General features: G+C 37.5%; 2 protein-coding genes across 7 annotated transcripts in view; one reads left to right on the forward strand and one right to left on the reverse strand.

The window, feature by feature from the left end:
- Positions 1-15,765, forward strand: part of prickle1b (prickle homolog 1b) — a 35,920-nt gene extending 20,155 nt beyond the window's left edge. For all 4 annotated transcript variants that reach the window (XM_073868686.1, XM_073868680.1, XM_073868681.1 and 1 more), the window contains exons 2-8: positions 5,063-5,245; positions 10,288-10,401; positions 10,853-10,987; positions 12,782-12,985; positions 13,062-13,248; positions 13,329-14,180; positions 14,261-15,765. In XM_073868686.1, the coding sequence (XP_073724787.1) occupies positions 5,075-5,245; positions 10,288-10,401; positions 10,853-10,987; positions 12,782-12,985; positions 13,062-13,248; positions 13,329-14,180; positions 14,261-15,162 (2,565 nt within the window). In that variant the 5' untranslated portion in view covers positions 5,063-5,074 and the 3' untranslated portion in view covers positions 15,163-15,765. The remainder of the gene's footprint in view (positions 1-5,062; positions 5,246-10,287; positions 10,402-10,852; positions 10,988-12,781; positions 12,986-13,061; positions 13,249-13,328; positions 14,181-14,260) is intronic.
- Positions 15,766-15,792: 27 nt separating this feature from the next.
- pphln1 (periphilin 1) overlaps positions 15,793-20,024 on the reverse strand; it is a 34,176-nt gene continuing 29,944 nt past the window's right edge. For all 3 annotated transcript variants that reach the window (XM_055191098.2, XM_055191099.2, XM_055191097.2), the window contains exon 11: positions 15,793-16,903. In XM_055191098.2, the coding sequence (XP_055047073.1) occupies positions 16,709-16,903 (195 nt within the window). In that variant the 3' untranslated portion in view covers positions 15,793-16,708. The remainder of the gene's footprint in view (positions 16,904-20,024) is intronic.

Below are 20,024 nucleotides of genomic sequence, written 5' to 3' on the forward strand. Positions count from 1 at the left end.
TTTCAATTTTTAATTCCTTACATTTTCCAACAGGGAATATTTCCAAAATTCCCAAGCTTTGCAATTCTACATAAAAGTAATGAATTTAATATCAGCTGCATTTAAAGTATAAGGATCTAATTTCGACTAATACTGAGTGATCTAGCATAGAAAACCATTATTTTATGGCCCAGGGACATAAAATGAAAACGAAAAAGGATTTATGTCAAAATGTCTTTGTGTGTCATTCAAGCTGATCTCTGCACCAAACGTATAAATGCGGTGCTTACTGTAACGTGCCATATTTACTTAGCTCCCTGCATTTATTTTTCTTTAAGAAAGCTTTTAACCTCAGGCTCGACTACAGTAAAGTCTATGCTTGTTGAAGTTTACCCTCAGGTGGAACGGTTAATCCAAGCTCAGTCTTTGTTTATTTCAGAAGTATTTCATATTTGACTTCGCCATATCTGATCTAAGAACTCACATTAGTCTCTCAGGTGCCAGTCAGATCAGAGACGTACATCTGGAGCGTGTTTACATTTCTCTAGCGTCGTGCCTTTTTTAAAAATGACCTCTCCCGAATGTTCCTTTCCTTCGGAGTGTGCGTTCTTTGAAAACAGGGCAGGGTAGATCCGTTCTGTTTTTGTTTTTGCCACAAAGCCACACATTGTGTCAGTGCCAGAGAGTGACAAGGTGTAACGTGAGGGCTTGTATATGTTGGCTCTGGAATCCAGAGCGGCCGTTTCCTGCTCTCAAAGAAACATTTTTGGAAGGCGAAGCTGGCAGGGAAAGCACTCTGGGTAAAGGGCTTGATACAGATTATTGGAAAAAAGTATTAAAGCGTTAAAGGGATAGTTCACTCAAATATGAAAATGATGTCATCATTTACTCACCCTAAACTTGTGTAAACTTATTTGTTTTGTCAAACACAAAGGAAGATGTTTGTAATCAAGGAAGAAACAGGAGCACCATTGAGTTCCATTGTAGGAAGAAATATTACTATGGAAGTGAATGGTGCCCCAGATCTGTTTGGTTATTAACATTGTTCAAAATAGCTTTACTTGTGTACATCAGAACAAAGAAATTTATACAGGTTAGTAACAACTTGAGGATGAGGAAATGATGCCAGAATTTAAATTTTTAGGTGAACTATCCCTTTAACAACGCAATTTGAATAACTTTCAAGAGTGGTTTGTTTAACATTAATTAACGCAGTGTTGTCAATTGACAAGGCACAATAAAAATAACAGTATGCTATTTTTTTTTATTTTTGAACCATTGGAGCAAAGATTTTAATCGATGATTTGGGAGGCTGTACAACAGTGCACCGTAGCAAATATATTAAAAAATTCAATTAATTTACTAAAATCCGCAACATTTCATGTAAATAAATTGTACAACAGAACTTATTTTAATTTCTGACCTGAACATCAACTTTAACAAACTACATTGCATTTCAGGACAGCAAAAAAGACCAATTTATGACGTTTGAATTGTTCAAGTAATGTATTGTATATGCAATGTAACGTAATGTAACATAGTTTTAAGTTAAGCTAATGTCAGCTGACTCCCAAGGGGTTAAAAAAACTCCTAGGAGAAAAACCCTGTGGGGAGAAGTCCTTGGGAGGAAAAAAACCCTTGAAAGAGAGCCAGATATTGCTGATCCTATAGAAGATTACTAAATATTGAGCACTATACTATAAAAAATTATATGAATTAAAAGTTTTAATTAAAATTAAAAATTAAAGGAAGCGGTTGGTTGTCAGTAGACTTGGGCGATCCAGTAGAAAAAAAATATATACTATAATATTTATTAAGAATTTATTTAAAAAATTGAATTTTGGAGGAAAGCCCTGTTTTTTTAAGAAAGTTATTGAATTCATTTCCAGCTATTCAGATTAACAATACCTTTATAATTTTGACAAACGCATTTATCCACAGCAACTCAAAAAATGGTCCCAAGCTGTCTGGGCAGTGCCCTTTAAAAAGGTCCTATATATATAAAAACGCTCTAAAAATGCTGGGTTATTTTCAACCCAGCGTTGGGTCAAAAAGAGACGAACCCAGCAGCTGTGTTGAAATTAATCCACAACATTTTTATATTTAACCCAAGAATGGGTTAAAACAACCCAGCATGGGTTAAACTACAACCCAAAATGCTGGGCTCGTCTTCTTTGGATCCAACGCTGGGTATCATTTAGGTACCAATATGTACCTTTGAGGTACTATGCACTCTATGGGGCATCCAATATTTGGGTACTTTTGAAAAGGGGGACCATTTTTTGATAGTGTACAGTGCATTCAATATATTTTTTACCACTTTGTGTATTTATGCTAAACAAAAGGAACATTAAAAATTATTATACATCCTTAACTTGGTGTATACGCTTTTTTTGAAAGAACAAGGACTTCAAGTGATCCAATATGTGTGTATGTGGCTACACCTGAAAGTTTATAATCATTCAATCTGTGGTGATTGTGTTGAAGAGAGGTTACATTGATGTGGGAAATGACTTTGCATTTAGACTGTGATCAAGGCAAAGACCTAATTACATTTTCCATTAAGAGGACAGGAAAAATCTTAGCATAAAGCTATCGATATCTATAAGTGTTGCAAATGTATATCTTCTAGTCTCATACTAAAAGCGATTCTTAGAACAAACTATTTACATTTATATAAGGAACTAAAACCCAATGATTAAATGGTCTTCTATTATGGCTAAATGGGGGGGTCAAGACTTTCCCTGTGACTTGGGGCAACTCATGAAGCTCAACCCAAACAAGGGCGTTCACACACTATCAGGCTCATTTGCAAGTCAAAACACTCGCATCAAGTAGGAGAGTTCAACACCTAACAACCTAAAGCATTTTATCTGACAAAAAGTCTCTGAAGTGCTTAAGCATCTAGATAAAGAAGGCCTGGAGTAAAAGATAGTAGTGTTAAATCCTGCTTTACGTATACGCTGACATCTTATCTGCTGCTAAAGACCCGGTCTGAAAGGCAAGATTCTGATGACATTTCAAAGCACGGTTTCCCATTCGTTTTAAGTTCCTGGCTGACCTCTACCTCAAGGCCCACGTGGACAAAGGAATCCTTTTCGTAAAAGCACCTTAAACCCCCTACTCCATATCAGCACTGGATGTTACCCTCCAGCTCAATTTTTAAGACATTTTGAGTACATTCTTCCACTAAGGACAATGTGTACAGAAACATTTACATTTAGAATTTATCAGACACTTTTATCCAAAAGTGAGGAAATTATGAGAGACGAAAATGTTGGGTTTATTAAACCCATGGTTGGGTCAAATATGGACAAACCCAGCTGTTGGGTTATAAATAAACATAGGTTAGTGTTACCCAACTATGGGTTGAAAGAACCCGGCACAGGTTTGTTTGTGACCCAATGGTTGGGTTTGTCCGTGTTTGACCCAACCATGGGTTAAAACAACCCAATATTTTTTTGAGTGTAGTTTCAGCTTACAAAGTTTCAACATTTAAACGTTTGACTTCACCTGGGAAAAGGCGTCTATTTTGCATCGACTATAGATCATTTTCATAAGACACGATATGTTCGGAATAACAATTTGAGTGACAAGTTTAATTGTAAATATAATTTGAATACATTTGAAAAAGAGTACAGAATTTTATGACAACATGTTTTTTAAAAAATCTTCTGAATTGCAGATGTGTGGACATGGTAAACGTTGGGTATAAACTTTAAAAACATCAAAATTCCACTCACTATTAGCTTGCAAAAGATGAAAATATTTATTAAAATAAATAAATGAAAATATTTATTAAATGAAAATATTTATTAAATGAAAATATTTACAATATTTATTAGTAATAAATATTTTTTTAAATATTTTATTACGTTGGGTATAAACTTTACAACATCAAAATTCCATACATTTAAAATTAATAAACGACGTACAAAAATAAATAAAAGGTATCCAACACACTATTAGCTTGCAAAAAATTAAAATATTTATTTAAATAAATAATTAAAATTATTTATTAAATGAAAATATTTATAGTATTTATTAGTAATAAATAATTTATAACGTTGGGTATAAACTTTCAAACATCAAAATTCCATACATTTAAAATGAATAAACAACGTACAAAAATAAATAAAAGGTATCCAACACACTATTAGCTTGCAAAAGATGAAAATATTTATTAAAATAAACAATTGAAATTATTTTTTTAAATGAAAATATTTATAATATTTATTAGTAATAAATATTTTATAACGTTGGGTATAAACTTTAAAACATCAAAATTCTATACATTTAAAATTATTATACCATGGGTCTGTTGAATGCTGTATTCTGATTGGCTGAGAAATGCTCCGTAGGTATGCATTAATTTCTCATAACTGCACACCTAACTTGTCAGATGTCTTTAAAATAGGCACCAGAGCAATGTTTGCGGTAACCGTGGTATAAGAGGAATAATTGACTATGGTCCTTTGAATGATTTGAAAATTTTCTTGTAATTCAATGGCCCGTCGTCAATTATTCCTTTCATAAACGACATACAAAACTAAATAAAAGGTATCTCACACACTATTAGCTTGCAAAAGATGGAAGTATTTATTAATATAAATAATTAATAATTTTTATTAAAATAAAATATTTATAATATTTATTTAAAGAAAATATTTATAATATTTATTTAAAGAAAATATTTATAATATTTATTTAAAGAAAATATTTATAATATTTATTAGTAATAAATATTATAAATATTTTCATTTAATAAATATTTTCAATTAATTATTTTAATAAACATTTTCAATTATTTATTTTAATAAATATTTTTGTATCTTTTGCAAACTAATAGTGTGTGGGACACCTTTCATTTATTTCCGTACATGATTGGACTTACAGGTGTGCGAAGCTGTTCTTCTTAAATTAATAAACGATTCAATTGAACTCGACTGAATAAAAATCAATGCAAGACAGAGAAAAATAACTATGGAAAATGACGACCACATTGCCTTTATTCCAAAACCTGTCAGCTAACACACTTTTTGAAAACTATTTACTAAAACACCTTCTTTCTTCACATGAACAGCGCCCCCATCTGATGAGTCTCGAGACTACATCAGGTATCCGGCCCATAACACGGGCACCGGAGATGGACTCGAGAGGAACCAAAGTGGCACATGGATTTCAGAGGAGTTCAACCTCTGATGACGACTCTGGATGCGCTCTAGAAGAGTACACCTGGGTACCACCTGGATTACGACCTGATCAGGTAAGCCTAAAGCATTTTATCTCCTTTATGGTTTGAAATATGTGACCTTGGACCACAAAACCAGTCATAAGAGTCAATTTTTTGAAAGCTGAATAAATAAATAATTAATGTATGGTTTGTTGGCCAAAAATCTGGAATCTGAGGGAACAAAAAATGTAAGAAAATCGCCTATAAAGTTGTCCAAAAATCTACTTGGAACATGATCTTTACTTAATATCCTTATAATTTTGGCATAAAAAATCGATAATTTTGACCTATACAATGTATTGTTGGCTATTACTACAAATATACCTGGTTTTGTCTTCCAGGGTCACATATAATATCCAAGGCTGGCATCAATACTAACAAATATAGATGTCCTTTATAAGTTACACGTCAATTACCTCTAGACAACTTATAATTTGATTTGTTATAACCATAAAAATTCCGTGTTTGACACCACAAGTTGAAAGTTTTAGGCACGTTCACTTGTTACATCAGAAGCAGAACCAGTGATATTAAACAACCACTACGCAAGGATTACAAAACTCTTGGCTTCTCCAGGTTTTCAAAGTGGTTTCTAATTTAGGTGTCTGATGTAAAACCAGCCGTTTGAAGTTTGATGGCAGCCATTGCACTGCCTTCACACTTGGGTATGAGATTTTCAAAAGCATCAAACCATGAGTTCATCTGAGGTTTAGAGAGCACACACATCTCTGGCATCTCATCAGCCCAAAATCACAGCTGCACGCAACCTCGTTCGGGGACAGACGCCTCTTTATAGATTCACATGCTGACACAGCCAATGTCTGGCATAGTCTTTGATTCTGCTCAGTCTGGATCTCTTAACCTTGACATTGAAGACATGTGCTTGGACCCTTTAAATGTCTGACAGGGTGTTGAACGGCTGCATAAACCAGGCTGTGGATTTACGCAAAAGGAAAGCATGCATAACACTTTGGAAAGGAGCTAACTCTATAGCAGCTAAAAACCATGAAAAGACCATTAAAGGGATAGTTCACCCAAAAAGTGGATATTCTCTCAATATTTCCTAGGAAGGAAGATATTTGTAATCAACCAGGAAATAGGAGCACCATTGACTTCCATAGTAGAAAAAAAATACTATGGAAGTCAATGATGCTCAAAATCTGTGTTCAGCAAAACCAAAAAAATTACACAGGTTTGTAACAGGGTGAGGGTGAATAAATGATGACAAAAAAGTTTCATTTTTTGGGTAAACTATCCCTTTAACGTGAGCGCAAAGCAAATTAAAAAAGAAAAACATTTTACACAGTGAAAAGTTGCCATATTTTCCTGGACCAGAAACAAGGTGAGGAATGAGCATTAGCAGTAATTGCTTTGAATCCTCCCTGTAGCGTACAAACTGTTGCATTTTATTTCCCCGCAGAGACCGGCTTCAGCAAGCAGAGTCATTAATGGAGAAATGCTTAAACAACCCACTGCGTTACTAAAATCTTCTACCATATTCATGATTTTACACTTTTAGCTTGCATGCTGAATCATCAAGAATACCTCAGAAATTAAAAGGGATAGTTCACCCAAAATAAAATCCTGTCATCATTTAACCACCCTCATGTTTTTCTAAACCTCTTCGAGTTTTTCTATTCTGTTGAACACAAAAGAAGTTATTATGATAAATTGTTGTAAGCACACAACTGGTGGTACACATTCACTTCTATAGTAAGAAAAACAAATACTGTGGAAGTCAATGGAGCAACCAACTGTGAGCTTACCATCATTTATCATAATATCTTGTTTTCACTTTCATAGAAAAAAACTCATACAGGTTTACAACAACATGATGGTGCATAAATTATGTAAGTAGCTGCGTTTCCATTACCATTTAAATTGCGCAAATTGACATTGCGAATTGAAAACACGTCAATTTCACAAAAACTCCAATATATCTCAAAAAAGTTTTTAGGTTCGCACGAGGTTGTTTTCAGGCAATTCCGAAAAGGTGTATTTAGCAAATCTGCAATGGAAACAGTTTATTCACATTTTTATGTTTATTTAGATGGGACAATTCATATTAAAGAACGTACAATCAAAGTTGACATAAATACGCCGGATTTAGAACAATGCTAATTTCCATTCGCAGTCAAGCATTGATGTACGAACATCACATAATTACTATTTGAAGAAGATGCGGTATGTACTAAAACCTCCCAGAAATACAGCAATACGTTGCCGCTCCTATCCTTGACATTAATGTTTGGATAATACTCTTACATCTCAATCTTTCGATTAAAAATAATGCCTTGTGCGGTGGATGTTATATTAACCTACCAACATCAGTCAACGTGATGTTTAGAATGACTTATCATGAGAGGAAAAACTATGTTTCAGTCACATATCATCAGTTAATTAAAACAAATTAGAAAATAACGTTAAAGTTTTGCGCAAATCTGTAATGGAAACGCGTCATTTCCCAATAGTATTTTGTAGACATTTAGAAAATAACGCTAAAGTTTTGCGCAAATCTGTAATGGAAACGCATAATTTCCCAACAGTCTTATGTAGACATTTAGAAAATACTGTTAAAGTTTTGGGCAAATCTATAATGGAAACGCGTCATTTCCCAATAGTCTTTTGGTAAATGGTAAATGGACTGCTATATAGCGCTTTCATAGACGCAAATGGCCATCCAAACGCGTCATTTACAATTTTGCCTCACATTTCAGAAAATACACCGACGGCGGTGTCAGCCATGCAAGTTTTGCGCCAAATCCAGCTCGTAATGGTTAGCGTCATTGCTCCCAAGGACACCTCGACACTTGGTCAGGTGGAGCCGGGGATTTGAACCACCAACGCTTCCGATTTGTAGCACAAACCTACATGAACCACGCGTCAATTTCCCAATAGCCGCCCACCTTTTGTAGACATTTAGAAAATAACGCTAAAGTTTTGCGCAAATCTGTAATGGAAACGCATAATTTCCCAACAGTCTTTTGTAGACATTTAGAAAATACTGTTAAAGTTTTGGGAAAATCTATAATGGAAACGCGTCATTTCCCAATAGTCTTTTGTAGACATTTAGAAAATAACGCTAAAGTTTTGCGCAAATCTGTAATGGAAAAGCGTCATTTCCCAACAGTCATTTGTAGACATTTAGAAAATAACGCTAAAGTTTTGCGCAAATCTGTAATGAAAACGCGTCATTTCCCAATAGTCTTTTGTAGACATTTAGAAAATAATGCTAAAGTTTTGCGCAAATCTGTAATAGAAACGCGTCATTTTCCAATAGTATTTTGTAGACATTTAGAAAATAATGCTAAAGTTTTGCGCAAATCTGTAATGAAAACGCGTCATTTTCCAATAGTCTTTTGTAGACATTTAGAAAATAACGCTAAAGTTTTGCGCAAATCTGTAATGGAAACGTGTCATTTCCCAACAGTCATTTGTAGACATTTAGAAAATAACGCTAAAGTTTTGCACAAATCTGTAATGAAAACGCGTCATTTCACAGTAGTCTTTTGTCAACCTTTAGGAAACAACGTAAAGATGTTGCGCAAATCTGTAATGGAAACGTGTCATTTCCCAATAGTCTTTTGTCGACCTTTAGTAAATAACGCTAAAGTTTTGCGCAAATCTGTAATGGAAATGCGTAATTTCGCAAAAGTCTTTTGTCAACCTTTAGAAAATAACGTTAAAGTTTTGCACAGAACTGTAATGGAAATGTGTAACTTCCTAATAGTCTTTTGTCAACCTTTAAAAACTAACGTTAAAGTTTTGCGCAAATCTGTTATAGAAATGCGTAATTTCCCAAAAGTCTTTTGTCAACCTTTAGAAAATAACGTTAAAGTTTTGCACAGAACTGTAATGGAAACGTGTCATTTCCTAATAGTCTTTGTCGATCTTTAGAAAATAATGCTTAAGTTTTGCGAAAATTTGTAATGAAAAAGCATCATTTCGAAATAGTCTTTTGTCAACCTTTAAAAACTAACGTTAAAGTTTTGCGCAAATCTGTTATAGAAATGCGTAATTTCCCAATAGTCTTTTATCGACCTTTAGAAAATAATGTTAAAGTTTTGCACAAATCTATAATGGAAACGTGTCATTTCCTAATAGTCTTTGTTGACCTTTAGAAAATAACGCTAAAGTTTTGCGCAAATCTGTAAAAAAGCGTAATTTCCCCAATAGTCTTTTGTCGACCTTTAGTTATTAATGCTAAAGTTTTGCATAAATCTGTAATGGAAACGCAGCTAGTATTTCATTTTTGCGTGAACTATCTCTAAAGTAGGGGAGCTAAAGTATAACTGATAACTGATCTAAAACCATATGACTCTTCCTGTAGTTTAAAAAATAAAATATCACCCTTTTCTACTTTAGTGTGTTGGTTTAAACTGGCATTAAGCCCCCCAAAAATGGCCATTTAGAAAACCAGCTTCCCCACTGTGTTGAGAACGCAAACAAAACCAAGCTTGTGTCTTAGGGCTAGCAGCAATACACAAACTCACACAAAAAACAGATGCTGGTGGAGGTGGGGGTCCGGAGTCAAAGAGGGTCTGGAATATCTGTTTTTGTAACCCCCACCTTCCTCCCATTTCTCAAACTGTATTCGTTTTTCCTTTGAGTCCATGAAACGCAGTGCAATCTTTGAATCGGGAAAAAACTTTGTAACTTGAAGACAAAAATGGATACCTCTGAGCACTAGTAGAAGTGAAAGGGGAATTTAGGGCAATTTGTATAACAGCCCCCCGTATCAAATCCCACACACCTAACCCCACTGCTACAGAAATAACAGTCTGCATTTATCTACATAGCAACACTTAACACAAGGGACATTCCACCAGGCTTCTATCTCTGTGTCTTAACGGTGTACAGCCTCATAAATATCCTTCAGGGTCGCCAGTGACAGACACTGCTGTTTAAACGCTTTGTCACAGTCAATGATACACCCACTCGCCCCTTGTCGGGGAGACAATTGGGAAAAGCTTGTATGACAGGTTGAATGATGTAGCACCAATTGAGGCTAGTGTCTTGTTTCAACTTTCAGCTGTTGAAAGCAAACCCTAATCCCCTCACTTTCCGTTTGCCAGGTCCAGATCTACTTTTCCTGCCTGCCAGAGGAGAAGGTGCCATATGTCAACAGCCCGGGAGAGAAACACAGGATCAGACAGCTTCTCTATCAGCTGCCACCACATGACAATGAGGTATAAGCCATGTTAAAGAAAGAAAAATGAAGTGCTGAGCTGATAAAACACCTAGTTTGCATACAAAGGGGTATCTTTACGCTAACAGCACTAAAATGTTCCTCTGTAATTTTTATGATGCTTACTGTCAGCGCTTGAACCGTGTGCTTTAGCGAATTCCTTGCATAACTGTTGGATAGAGATCTAAACGGCACTTCGAGTGTGGCATCGTTGCGTACCCCCCTGCGGTGCCAAACAGAGCAAATTGTTTGTCTCTTGTGTTTTTATGACTTCCACAAGTCTATTGTAAACCCCCGAGAGGCTGGTTCGTGTACTTTTCAAAAATGTGGGAAAAAAGAAACGCACGACATCGGCGTTAAGCGCTTTCAGTCTTTGATGAAAAACCTTTGATGAAAGCGATTTCTGCTTTCCATTTAAGCAAATACATTTTTTTTACCTTCTTTTCACACAGATTCGATACTGCCAGTCCCTCAGTGAGGAGGAGAGGCGAGAACTTCACATGTTTAGCGTTCAGAGGAAGAAAGAGGCACTCGGCAGGGGCACCCCAAAACTGCTACCCAGAGCCCTGCAACATAGTTGTGAGCATTGTATGTATAAACACACATCAACTTCTTTTTACATCTATAGAAAATTTTATTTAACTTAAATATTATTAAAGCAGGACCTATTTAAATAACTTATAGCATTTCTTTTAAAGTCCCCATGAAATCAAAATGGACCATTTTTATTTTTTAATGGAATATCACAGTGTATTATAATCAGTCAATCCATGTGTGTTATTTTTTATCCATGTGTCCACAAAAAATGTAATAAAAAGTGTACTGCGCTCTCTTGTCGTGATCCTTGTCTGATGACGTCAGCTTCACGGCTTGGGCAAAGCATCTGTTAACCGCGCCCCCTTCCAACTCATCCGAACCCCCTACTTCTCTACCACACAACTCACAAAAAGTTAGGGATGTTCATGCTAGAGTGATATTATATATGATATTATATGTTTACATGTAAACGCTATGGCGCATTTTAGATGAATTGTGAAATTTCATCCGAAAGTCGAATATCCCTAACTATTTGTAAGTAGTGTATATAGTAGGCAAAGCAGTAGGCGAGGCGTATGTCCGAATTCATAGTAATTCAGTAGGAGAAAAGTAGCTGGATAACCTTCTACTTCCGGCAAGATCCTGAATTCGACGAACTCGATTCCTGTTAATGCGATGGCCACTGTGCTATCCCGTTGTCCCCCAGGAGAGAAGTTATCCAACGAAGAAAAAGACGTAGGGGTGTTGTTTTATTCAAAAATGCCCGAAAGCGCGAACATGGCTCTTTTCAAATGAAAATACATATATTTCACAGCTGTCCCTTGTGTTTAAATTGAACTTGGACCAGTTAACGACTAACTTGGCTCACGTGATGTATCAACATGGCGGATGTAGGACGTCTGAATTCATTCATACTATATAGTACCTTCTGGTTTAACGGTCAGTTAGTAGGTACTTCCTATTTATTCTAGTTATAGAAACGCCCACTTTTCTAAAGACGAGCCACGGCCACTATTTTTCCTCACGTGATATTTCGGTTTACTCGGAAATACATCACAATACAGAAGTAAAGTCGATTGTGACTTCCGGTTCACAGGGACTCTGTAAAGTACAGAGTACCAACAATGTTGGCGTTCATTGATTAACTTTTACACTTAAAGTTGCTAGAGCGCCTACAGTTGTTTCCGTGACTATTAATTCTGACCTTATCACATCTGGTTGGCGTCACAAAAACGAAGTTTCTGCTTCATGCAAGATTCTTGGGAAGCCATGCTGAATCGGATGACCTAGAATCAGGCAAAATGGACCTGATTATAGCTTAAAGAAAACCGAAGCACAATTCATGGAAAAGATTATAAGTATTAATGCTTACAACACTTTGGCTCAACACCATCTCCTTCAGGGCCAGAGTCGCCACATGCGAGCCAACGCAGAGTGTAGTTTCCTGTTGTGAAGACTTATAAACACATACAAATAACTTTGCATCTAAATCACTTTCAAAAAACATATGTATCCCTTTACCACACAAGACAGCGGTGCTGGTCTCGGGTCTTTGGTTTCCGTTGCCGAGAAAATTTGCGGGATACTCAACACCCCTGTTTCCAAGGCCGAAGGCCATGTAGTAATAATGGGAAGCAGCTGTGAAATGAATACTTTGGCAACAGAACTTATAAAAAGACTCATGATCATGCATTTCGTCATGCTCGGTTGGTCTGTAGAAGGTATTTCTACAGAGGTGGAGGTCCATTTTGATTAAAACTTAATGTTGGTGTTTCAAGCAAGAATGCAAAACCCTATACAATGGTAAGCCATTGTTTCTAATAAGATCTTGGTTTGATTTTCAGTGTAAAGAGAACATCAGGGGTGGAGAGATGGCAGTGTTTGCTTCAAGAGCGGGCCCTGGACCGTGCTGGCATCCAGCATGCTTCACTTGCTCTACCTGTCATGAGCTTCTGGTAGACCTCATCTATTTTTATCACAATGGCCAAATCCAGTGCGGTAGACATCACGCAGAACTTTTGAAACCGAGGTGTTCTGCATGTGATGAGGTAAGTCCATTACTTTAGAAAGTCACATAACAAGTAAATTCATATCATCTAATAGTATTTTATTGTCTTCTCACAGATTATCTTTGCCGATGAATGTACGGAAGCAGAGGGTCGTCACTGGCACATGAAGCATTTCTCTTGTTTCGAGTGCGAGACGATTTTAGGCGGGCAGAGGTACATCATGAAAGATGGCCGACCCTTCTGTTGCGGATGCTTTGAGTCACTGTATGCAGAGTATTGTGAGGCCTGTGGGGAGAACATTGGTGAGTCCGATTTTCAACATTAACACACAATATGGATACCAAGTGCGGTATTTCACAATTATTGTTTACTTTCAATTCAGGAGTAGATCATGCACAGATGACATACGAGGGTGTACACTGGCACGCCACCGACAACTGCTTCTCTTGTTCCCAATGCAAGACCTCCCTGCTCGGCTGCCCCTTTCTTCCAAAAGATGGTCGGATATACTGCTCCAAAGCTTGTAGTCTAGGTGAGGACGTCCATGCTTCTGACTCTTCGGACTCGGCTTTTCAATCTGCCAGGTCACGGGAATCTCGGCGTAGCGTACGAATGGGCAAAAGCAGTCGCTCTACGGAGCCGTGTAGGCAGTCACAACTGTATTCAGCTACAGACTACAAGATTTCTAACATCTGTGGTGAAAACACACAGAACAATCAGCTGTGCAATCAACTGGAGAGACTCAATTTTACAGAGGAAAACTACTGGAGAGATCGCGAAGAGCAGGAAGCCCCTGAGGATTGCGTAGAAGATTGGGCCCAGCACGACGACTACATGACCCAGCTGCTCTTGAAATTTGGAGACTGTGGAGTTGTTCAGAAAGAGGACACAAGGCAGACCGAGCAATGGATGACCAAAGATTTCGAGTTAAACAGGACGAAACCAGAGATTAAGGTCAGTGGGCAAAATTTGGCAAGCAAGAAGCACCACACGGATATGTACTGGGCCCAGTCTCAGGATGGACTTGGAGATTCTGCTTATGGCAGTCATCCTGGGCCAGCTAGTGCTAGAAAGATTCAAGAGCTGGAGATGGATCAGGGAGCAGGACCTGGATTCTGGTCTGAGCCTAGGCAATGGTATGAAGACTCTTTGGAGTGCATTACCAGTCAACTTCGGAAGGCGGAGCATAGCATCGGTGACTCTATGGATTCTCTAGCTCTCTCAAATATAACAGGTAGGAAAGTTGTCAATATTTTACTCTCAAACTTCTTATATAATTCTTGTTTACCCATAACATCTCCTTTATTTTTCCAGGAGCGTCAGTTGATGGAGACACCAAAGACAGACAGACTATATACTCCCTCCATAACATCAAAGAGCAGGAACGAGAGGTGGAAGAGTGTGATAACATTAGTAATATGGGCACACTAAACTCCTCAATGCTTCACAGAAGTGCTAATTCCCTGAAGAGTCTAAACTCTGAGCTGGAGGAGGCACTTGGGGAAGTAGAGGCAGAAGATGAGGCGGAAGAGGACGGAATTTCACCTTATTTCGGAGAGGATCCAACCTCTCCCCTGCATCTTCCAGTGCTGAGAAGGACCAAGTCCCAATCGCAGCCCCAGTCCAAACCTCAACAAGTTAAGTTTTCTGAAGACGTTGTGGATAAGGGATATTACGGTGGTCTGGGCTTGAGGCAACCACCAATGAGCGAGAGGACTCGCAGGAGGACCTATCAAATTGAGGAGCAACCGAGACGTCCAACAAACAGACATCACAAACACAAATCGGGCCGGAAAACGCGTTCGGAAAATGCTTTGCACTTACCCAAGGAGCGGGCAAAACTGCACGTTGTGCCTGAGATAATCAGCTCGAGCCGACCAGAGCCCAGGAATGGGATCCTTCTTAACCAGTCCACACACGGTCATCAACGTAACCCGTCAGGAGGCTACGCTCAGCAGGGCATGGTCCGAGTTGACCATCTCCGAGACTTTTGTGATGACGAAGATGACTGGTGTTCCACTTGCTCCTCTTCCTCCTCAGAGTCTGAGGAAGAAGGGTTCTTCCTTGGCCAGCCAATCCCCAAGCCTCGATCCCAAAGCTTTCATTATTACACAGAGGACTATCAGACCCGTGTCACGGCTTTAACGCCCCCCTTCGGCTCACGGACCAAACCGAAAAAGAAAGGTCACAAGGGCAAGAACTGCATCATTTCTTAAGACTTTCAACTAAAGTTCTCCAGGCTGCCTCTTTTGGGACATAAAAAGAAAGCTGGAAACTTGTAATTTGAGATTTTTAAAGTACAGCATGCCAGTTTTGTTTGTATTGTATGAACATTGGAAAGTAACTTGCAATATTTCCTTGTACATTGTATAGCGTTAATGCCAAAAGCGAAATTACTGAGTAGCATGTAGACTAACTAAATAATTATTTAATAGTGCAAGCAATGTATATTTGTTAAATTAAGATTGGAATACTGATATTTTTTATATCCAAATATGTTAAATGATTCATTACTACAATTACTGGCCTAATGGATGGAGTTATGATTATATTAAAGAACGAAATTGAGGTTTTGCCATTTTATTGGCAAGGGTTTTGCAAATGCAAAATATTTATGCACTATTCACATGTTTAATGGCCTTGTTAAATTACATTGTGGGTGTAAAAAATAACTACTCCCTTAAACGTTTCTCTGTCCACAATATGACAATGGGCCCAAACAGATCCTCCCTCTATCATGTACATTAATTACAGGTAACCATACTATCCCCCTTTAACATTAAGACATCAATAAAACAATTTATGAGAGAATAAATACATTTTCTTGTTTGTTCATTGGTCGAGAGTTTGTTAAACGTAGGAAGTTTATTTTATTAAAAACATGGAGTCACAAATTGTAGGATTTAGTACAGCAAAAAAAAAACATGCCTTACAATGGGTTCACAAAAAGGAAAAGGTACACAAATACTTCGTGTTTTCATTGTATAATGGCTGAAAAAATGGCTTCTAAAAAAGTTGAAAACATATTATTGTCAGATGCATAGCTTAATAGCACTACCAATAGCAGCACATAGCTGAACTTGTACATTATTCACAATATTTCTTAAAATATTTGTCACTGGTCAGAAAGAATGAGTGTGAATGTAAGTGACTTAAAGAGACCCAAAAATGAAAATTTGGTCATCATTTACTCACCCACATGTTTTTTGTAAACCTATACGAGTTTCTTTTTGTCTTGAACACAAAAAAGATATTTTGCGAAGACACAGTTGACAGTACCCATAGTAGGAAAGACAAATACAATGGAAGTGAATGGGTACCAACAGCTGTGCGCTTGCCATCATTTACCAAAATATCTTAATTTGTGTTCAGCAAAAAAGAAAAGCGGGTGAGTAAATAATGACAGAATGTTCATTTTTGGGTGAACTGTCCCTTTAATCTTCTTAAAAAAAACCTCATCGAAATTAGCTTTCTAAACTTCTTTAGCCTCCATAATAAATGATGATCAGAACCTCCTCAGGCATTGCTTTTCTCATCCGTTATTTCATTTTTTATTAATCATAATCTTGAAAGGTTACAAATTTCCCATGTACACATCAACAAATGAATGAAACTGCATCGATGACAAATTTACATTTTCACATTTGTCGCACAAAGTACACCGTGTATAAACGCATAATACATCAAAAACAATGAGGGTCTTTTGTGTAGGCTCAGAGAAAACACAAAACGAAACTGCTGGTCGAATGCAACTGCGTCACCTTAGACGGCAGGTTCAGGCTGTCGTACGACCTCGTCGAGTTCGGCGATGAAGTGTCGGAGGTCCTCAAGGCATCGCTCGCGGATCTCTATCAGGTTCTCTTTCAGTGGGCTCTGCAGGTGCTTCTCTAAGCTCGGTTCCTTGGCCACCAGCATCTTCACCACCATGCCAAACGTCTCGCAGTCCTGACGGTACACCTGCCCAACACAACGTTTTGACATTTTAAATTAAATGTATGCATATCAAACAAAATAATATAGCTCAGATGCAAAGAGCTTTAAGCAAAACCCTCTAAGTGCGTCTGACATGTTTTCTAGTAAATTAAAACATTTTTATCAGAATTTTGCCAACAAACCGGTATTTCTATTTGATGAACATATAATACGTGCCGAGAGCATTCGGGTTATATCATTACTGCATCTTATTTTTGACGGAGATGACGTTTAAAGGCTATAGTATCTAAGCTCCTCATATGTTCATGTTTGTGTCACAGCAAACACAATTCGGTAATAAGAACAGGCTTTCTCCTTATTTGTGACAGAAAGTAATCTCTGATTTCTATTTCCTGTTTACTTGCCTTTGACACCAAACGCACAGACAAGACACAAAGTTAGACATAGATAAGTATAATGGGGCGTACAAACCAAACGCGAATTCAACGATTTGCGCAAGCAGATTACATACAAAGTCAAGGCAAATACATGAATATATGCGAAGTCTAGTGGGTCGATGCAAGTAAAGCAAATTGGGTGGTACGATTGCCGCGAACATGCTATTCGCCTCAAACATATCTTCCACGCAAGTTAAAAATATTAACCTCAAATAGAAAATTCGCCATGAAATGAAGTTAAATCCTGCGAGTAATCTAGAATGATTAATAGTGTGTTTAACGCGATCTCAGGAGAATTCACACATATTTTACAAGTTGGCTAATTCGTATGAATTTATACGACCACATTCGTAAGTTTTTGTATGATTTGCCTTGACCCCTGTGACATTATGGTTAGGGGTGGGCTGTTGTTGCTGATTTTTTCATGAGAATCGTATGTTTTTGCACAGTTAACTTCGTATGAATTTATACGAATTAGCCAACTTGTAAAATATGTAAGAATTCTCGTGAGATCAGGCTGGATGTTTCGTGTTTGGGGTGTACACAGCATCATGGGGTATACACACCAAACGGGTATTTAATGTTTTGCGCGAGTAGATTACATACAAAATCAATGCAATACGCAACTAGACATGAACTTTCATGGGGCGATGCGAATGACGCAAATTAGGCAGCGCGAAAACACGTGTTATTCGCCTCAAAAAAGATAAAAATATTAAACTAAAGCAAAAAATTTGTATGACACAAAGTTAAATTTCGCAAGTAATCTAGAGCAAGGAACGCGATGCTTCACATTTGGTGTGTACGTAGCATAATGGGGCGAATTTAACTATTTACACAAGTAGACTACATACACAGTCAATGCAAAGACACGAATAGACACAAACTCATGTGAAGCGATGCGAATGATATGACGCAAAATTGGGCGGTGTGATTGCCGCAAACGTGCTATTCGCCTCAAACATATCTTTTACGCAAGTAGAAATATTAACCTCAAACAGAAAATTTGCCATGATATGAAGTTAAATCCCACGAGTAATCTAGAGCGATTAATACAATGTTTCAATGGTATCTCACGAGAATTCATACACATTTTACGAATTGGCTAATTTATATGAATTCATACGACCGCATTCATAAGTTGTTGTACGATTTGCCTTGACCCCTGTGACGTTGGGGTTAGGGGCGGGGCTTTGCTGTTGTTTTTTTCATGAGAATCGTCTGTTTTTGGACAATTACCTTCACATGAATTCATACAAATCAGCCAATTCGTAAAATATGTACGAATTCTCGTGAGATCAGGCAAAATGTCTCGCGTTTGGGGTGTACGCAGCATTATGGGGCGTACACACCAAACGTGAATTTAACGTTTTGTGCAAGTAGATTATATACAAAGTCAATGCAATACACAACTAAACGCGAACTGGCATGGGGCGATGCGAATGACGCAAATTGGGTAGCACGATTATTCAACAAAAGTTAAAAATATGTATGACACGAAGTTAAATCCCGCCAGTAATCTAGAACAAGGAACGCGATGCTTCACATTTGGTGTGTACGTAGCATAATGGGGCGAATTTAACTATTTACACAAGTAGACCACATACACAGTCAATGCAAAGACGCGAATAGATGCAAACTGATGTGAAGCGATGCGAATGATATGACGCAAAATTGGGCGGCGCGATTGCCGCGAACGCGCTATTCGCCTCAAACATATCTTTTACGCAAGTAGAAATATTAACCTCAAACAGAAAATTTGCCATGATATGAAGTTAAATCCCGCGAGTAATCTAGAGCGATTAATACTGTGTTTCAACGGTATCTCACGAGAATTCATACATATTTTACGAATTGGCTAATTTGTATGAATTCATACGACCGCATTCATAAGTTGTTGTACGATTTGCCTTGACCCCTGTGATGTTGGGGTTAGGGGCGGGGCTTTGCTGTTGTTTTTTTTCATGAGAATCGTACGTTTTTGCATGATTAACTTCGTATGAATTCATACAAATTAGCCAACTCGTAAAATATGTACGAATTCTCGTGAGATCAGTCTGGATGTTTCGCATTTGGGGTGTACGCAGCATTATGGGGCGTACACCCCAAACGCAAATTTAACGTTTTGCGCAAGTAGATTATATACAAAGTCAATGCAATACACAACTAAACGCGAACTGGCATGGGGCGATGCGAATGACGCAAATTGGATAGCGCGATTATTCAACTAAAGTTAAAAATGTGTATGACACGAAGTTAAATCCCGCCAGTAATCTAGAGCAAGGAACGTGATGCTTCACATTTGGTGTGTACGTAGCATAATGGGGTGAATTTAACTATTTACGCAAGTAGACCACATACACAGTCAATGAAAAAAGCGGTGAATAGACACAAATTCATGTGAAGCGATGCGAATAATATGACACAAATTGGGCGGCGCGATTGCCGCTAACATGAGCTATTCACCTCAAACACGTTTTTTGCGCAAGTTGAAAATATTCAACTCAAGCGGAAAATTCACGTGACATGAAGTTAAATCCCGTAAGTAATTTAGAGCGAGGAACATGAAGCTTTGATGTGTACACAGCATAAGACTTTCTTGTTTCAGTACAAAAAGCTATTGAAAAGGTTTGTATTCTGCAATAAAAGCTGTGAAAGAGCTTACATCAGGTAAGTGATGCGCAATTTAAAAAAGATGTTCAAATGCT

This window comes from Misgurnus anguillicaudatus, chromosome 1, assembly GCF_027580225.2.
Source record: "Misgurnus anguillicaudatus chromosome 1, ASM2758022v2, whole genome shotgun sequence".
In the NCBI taxonomy this organism is placed as follows: Eukaryota; Metazoa; Chordata; class Actinopteri; order Cypriniformes; family Cobitidae; genus Misgurnus; species Misgurnus anguillicaudatus.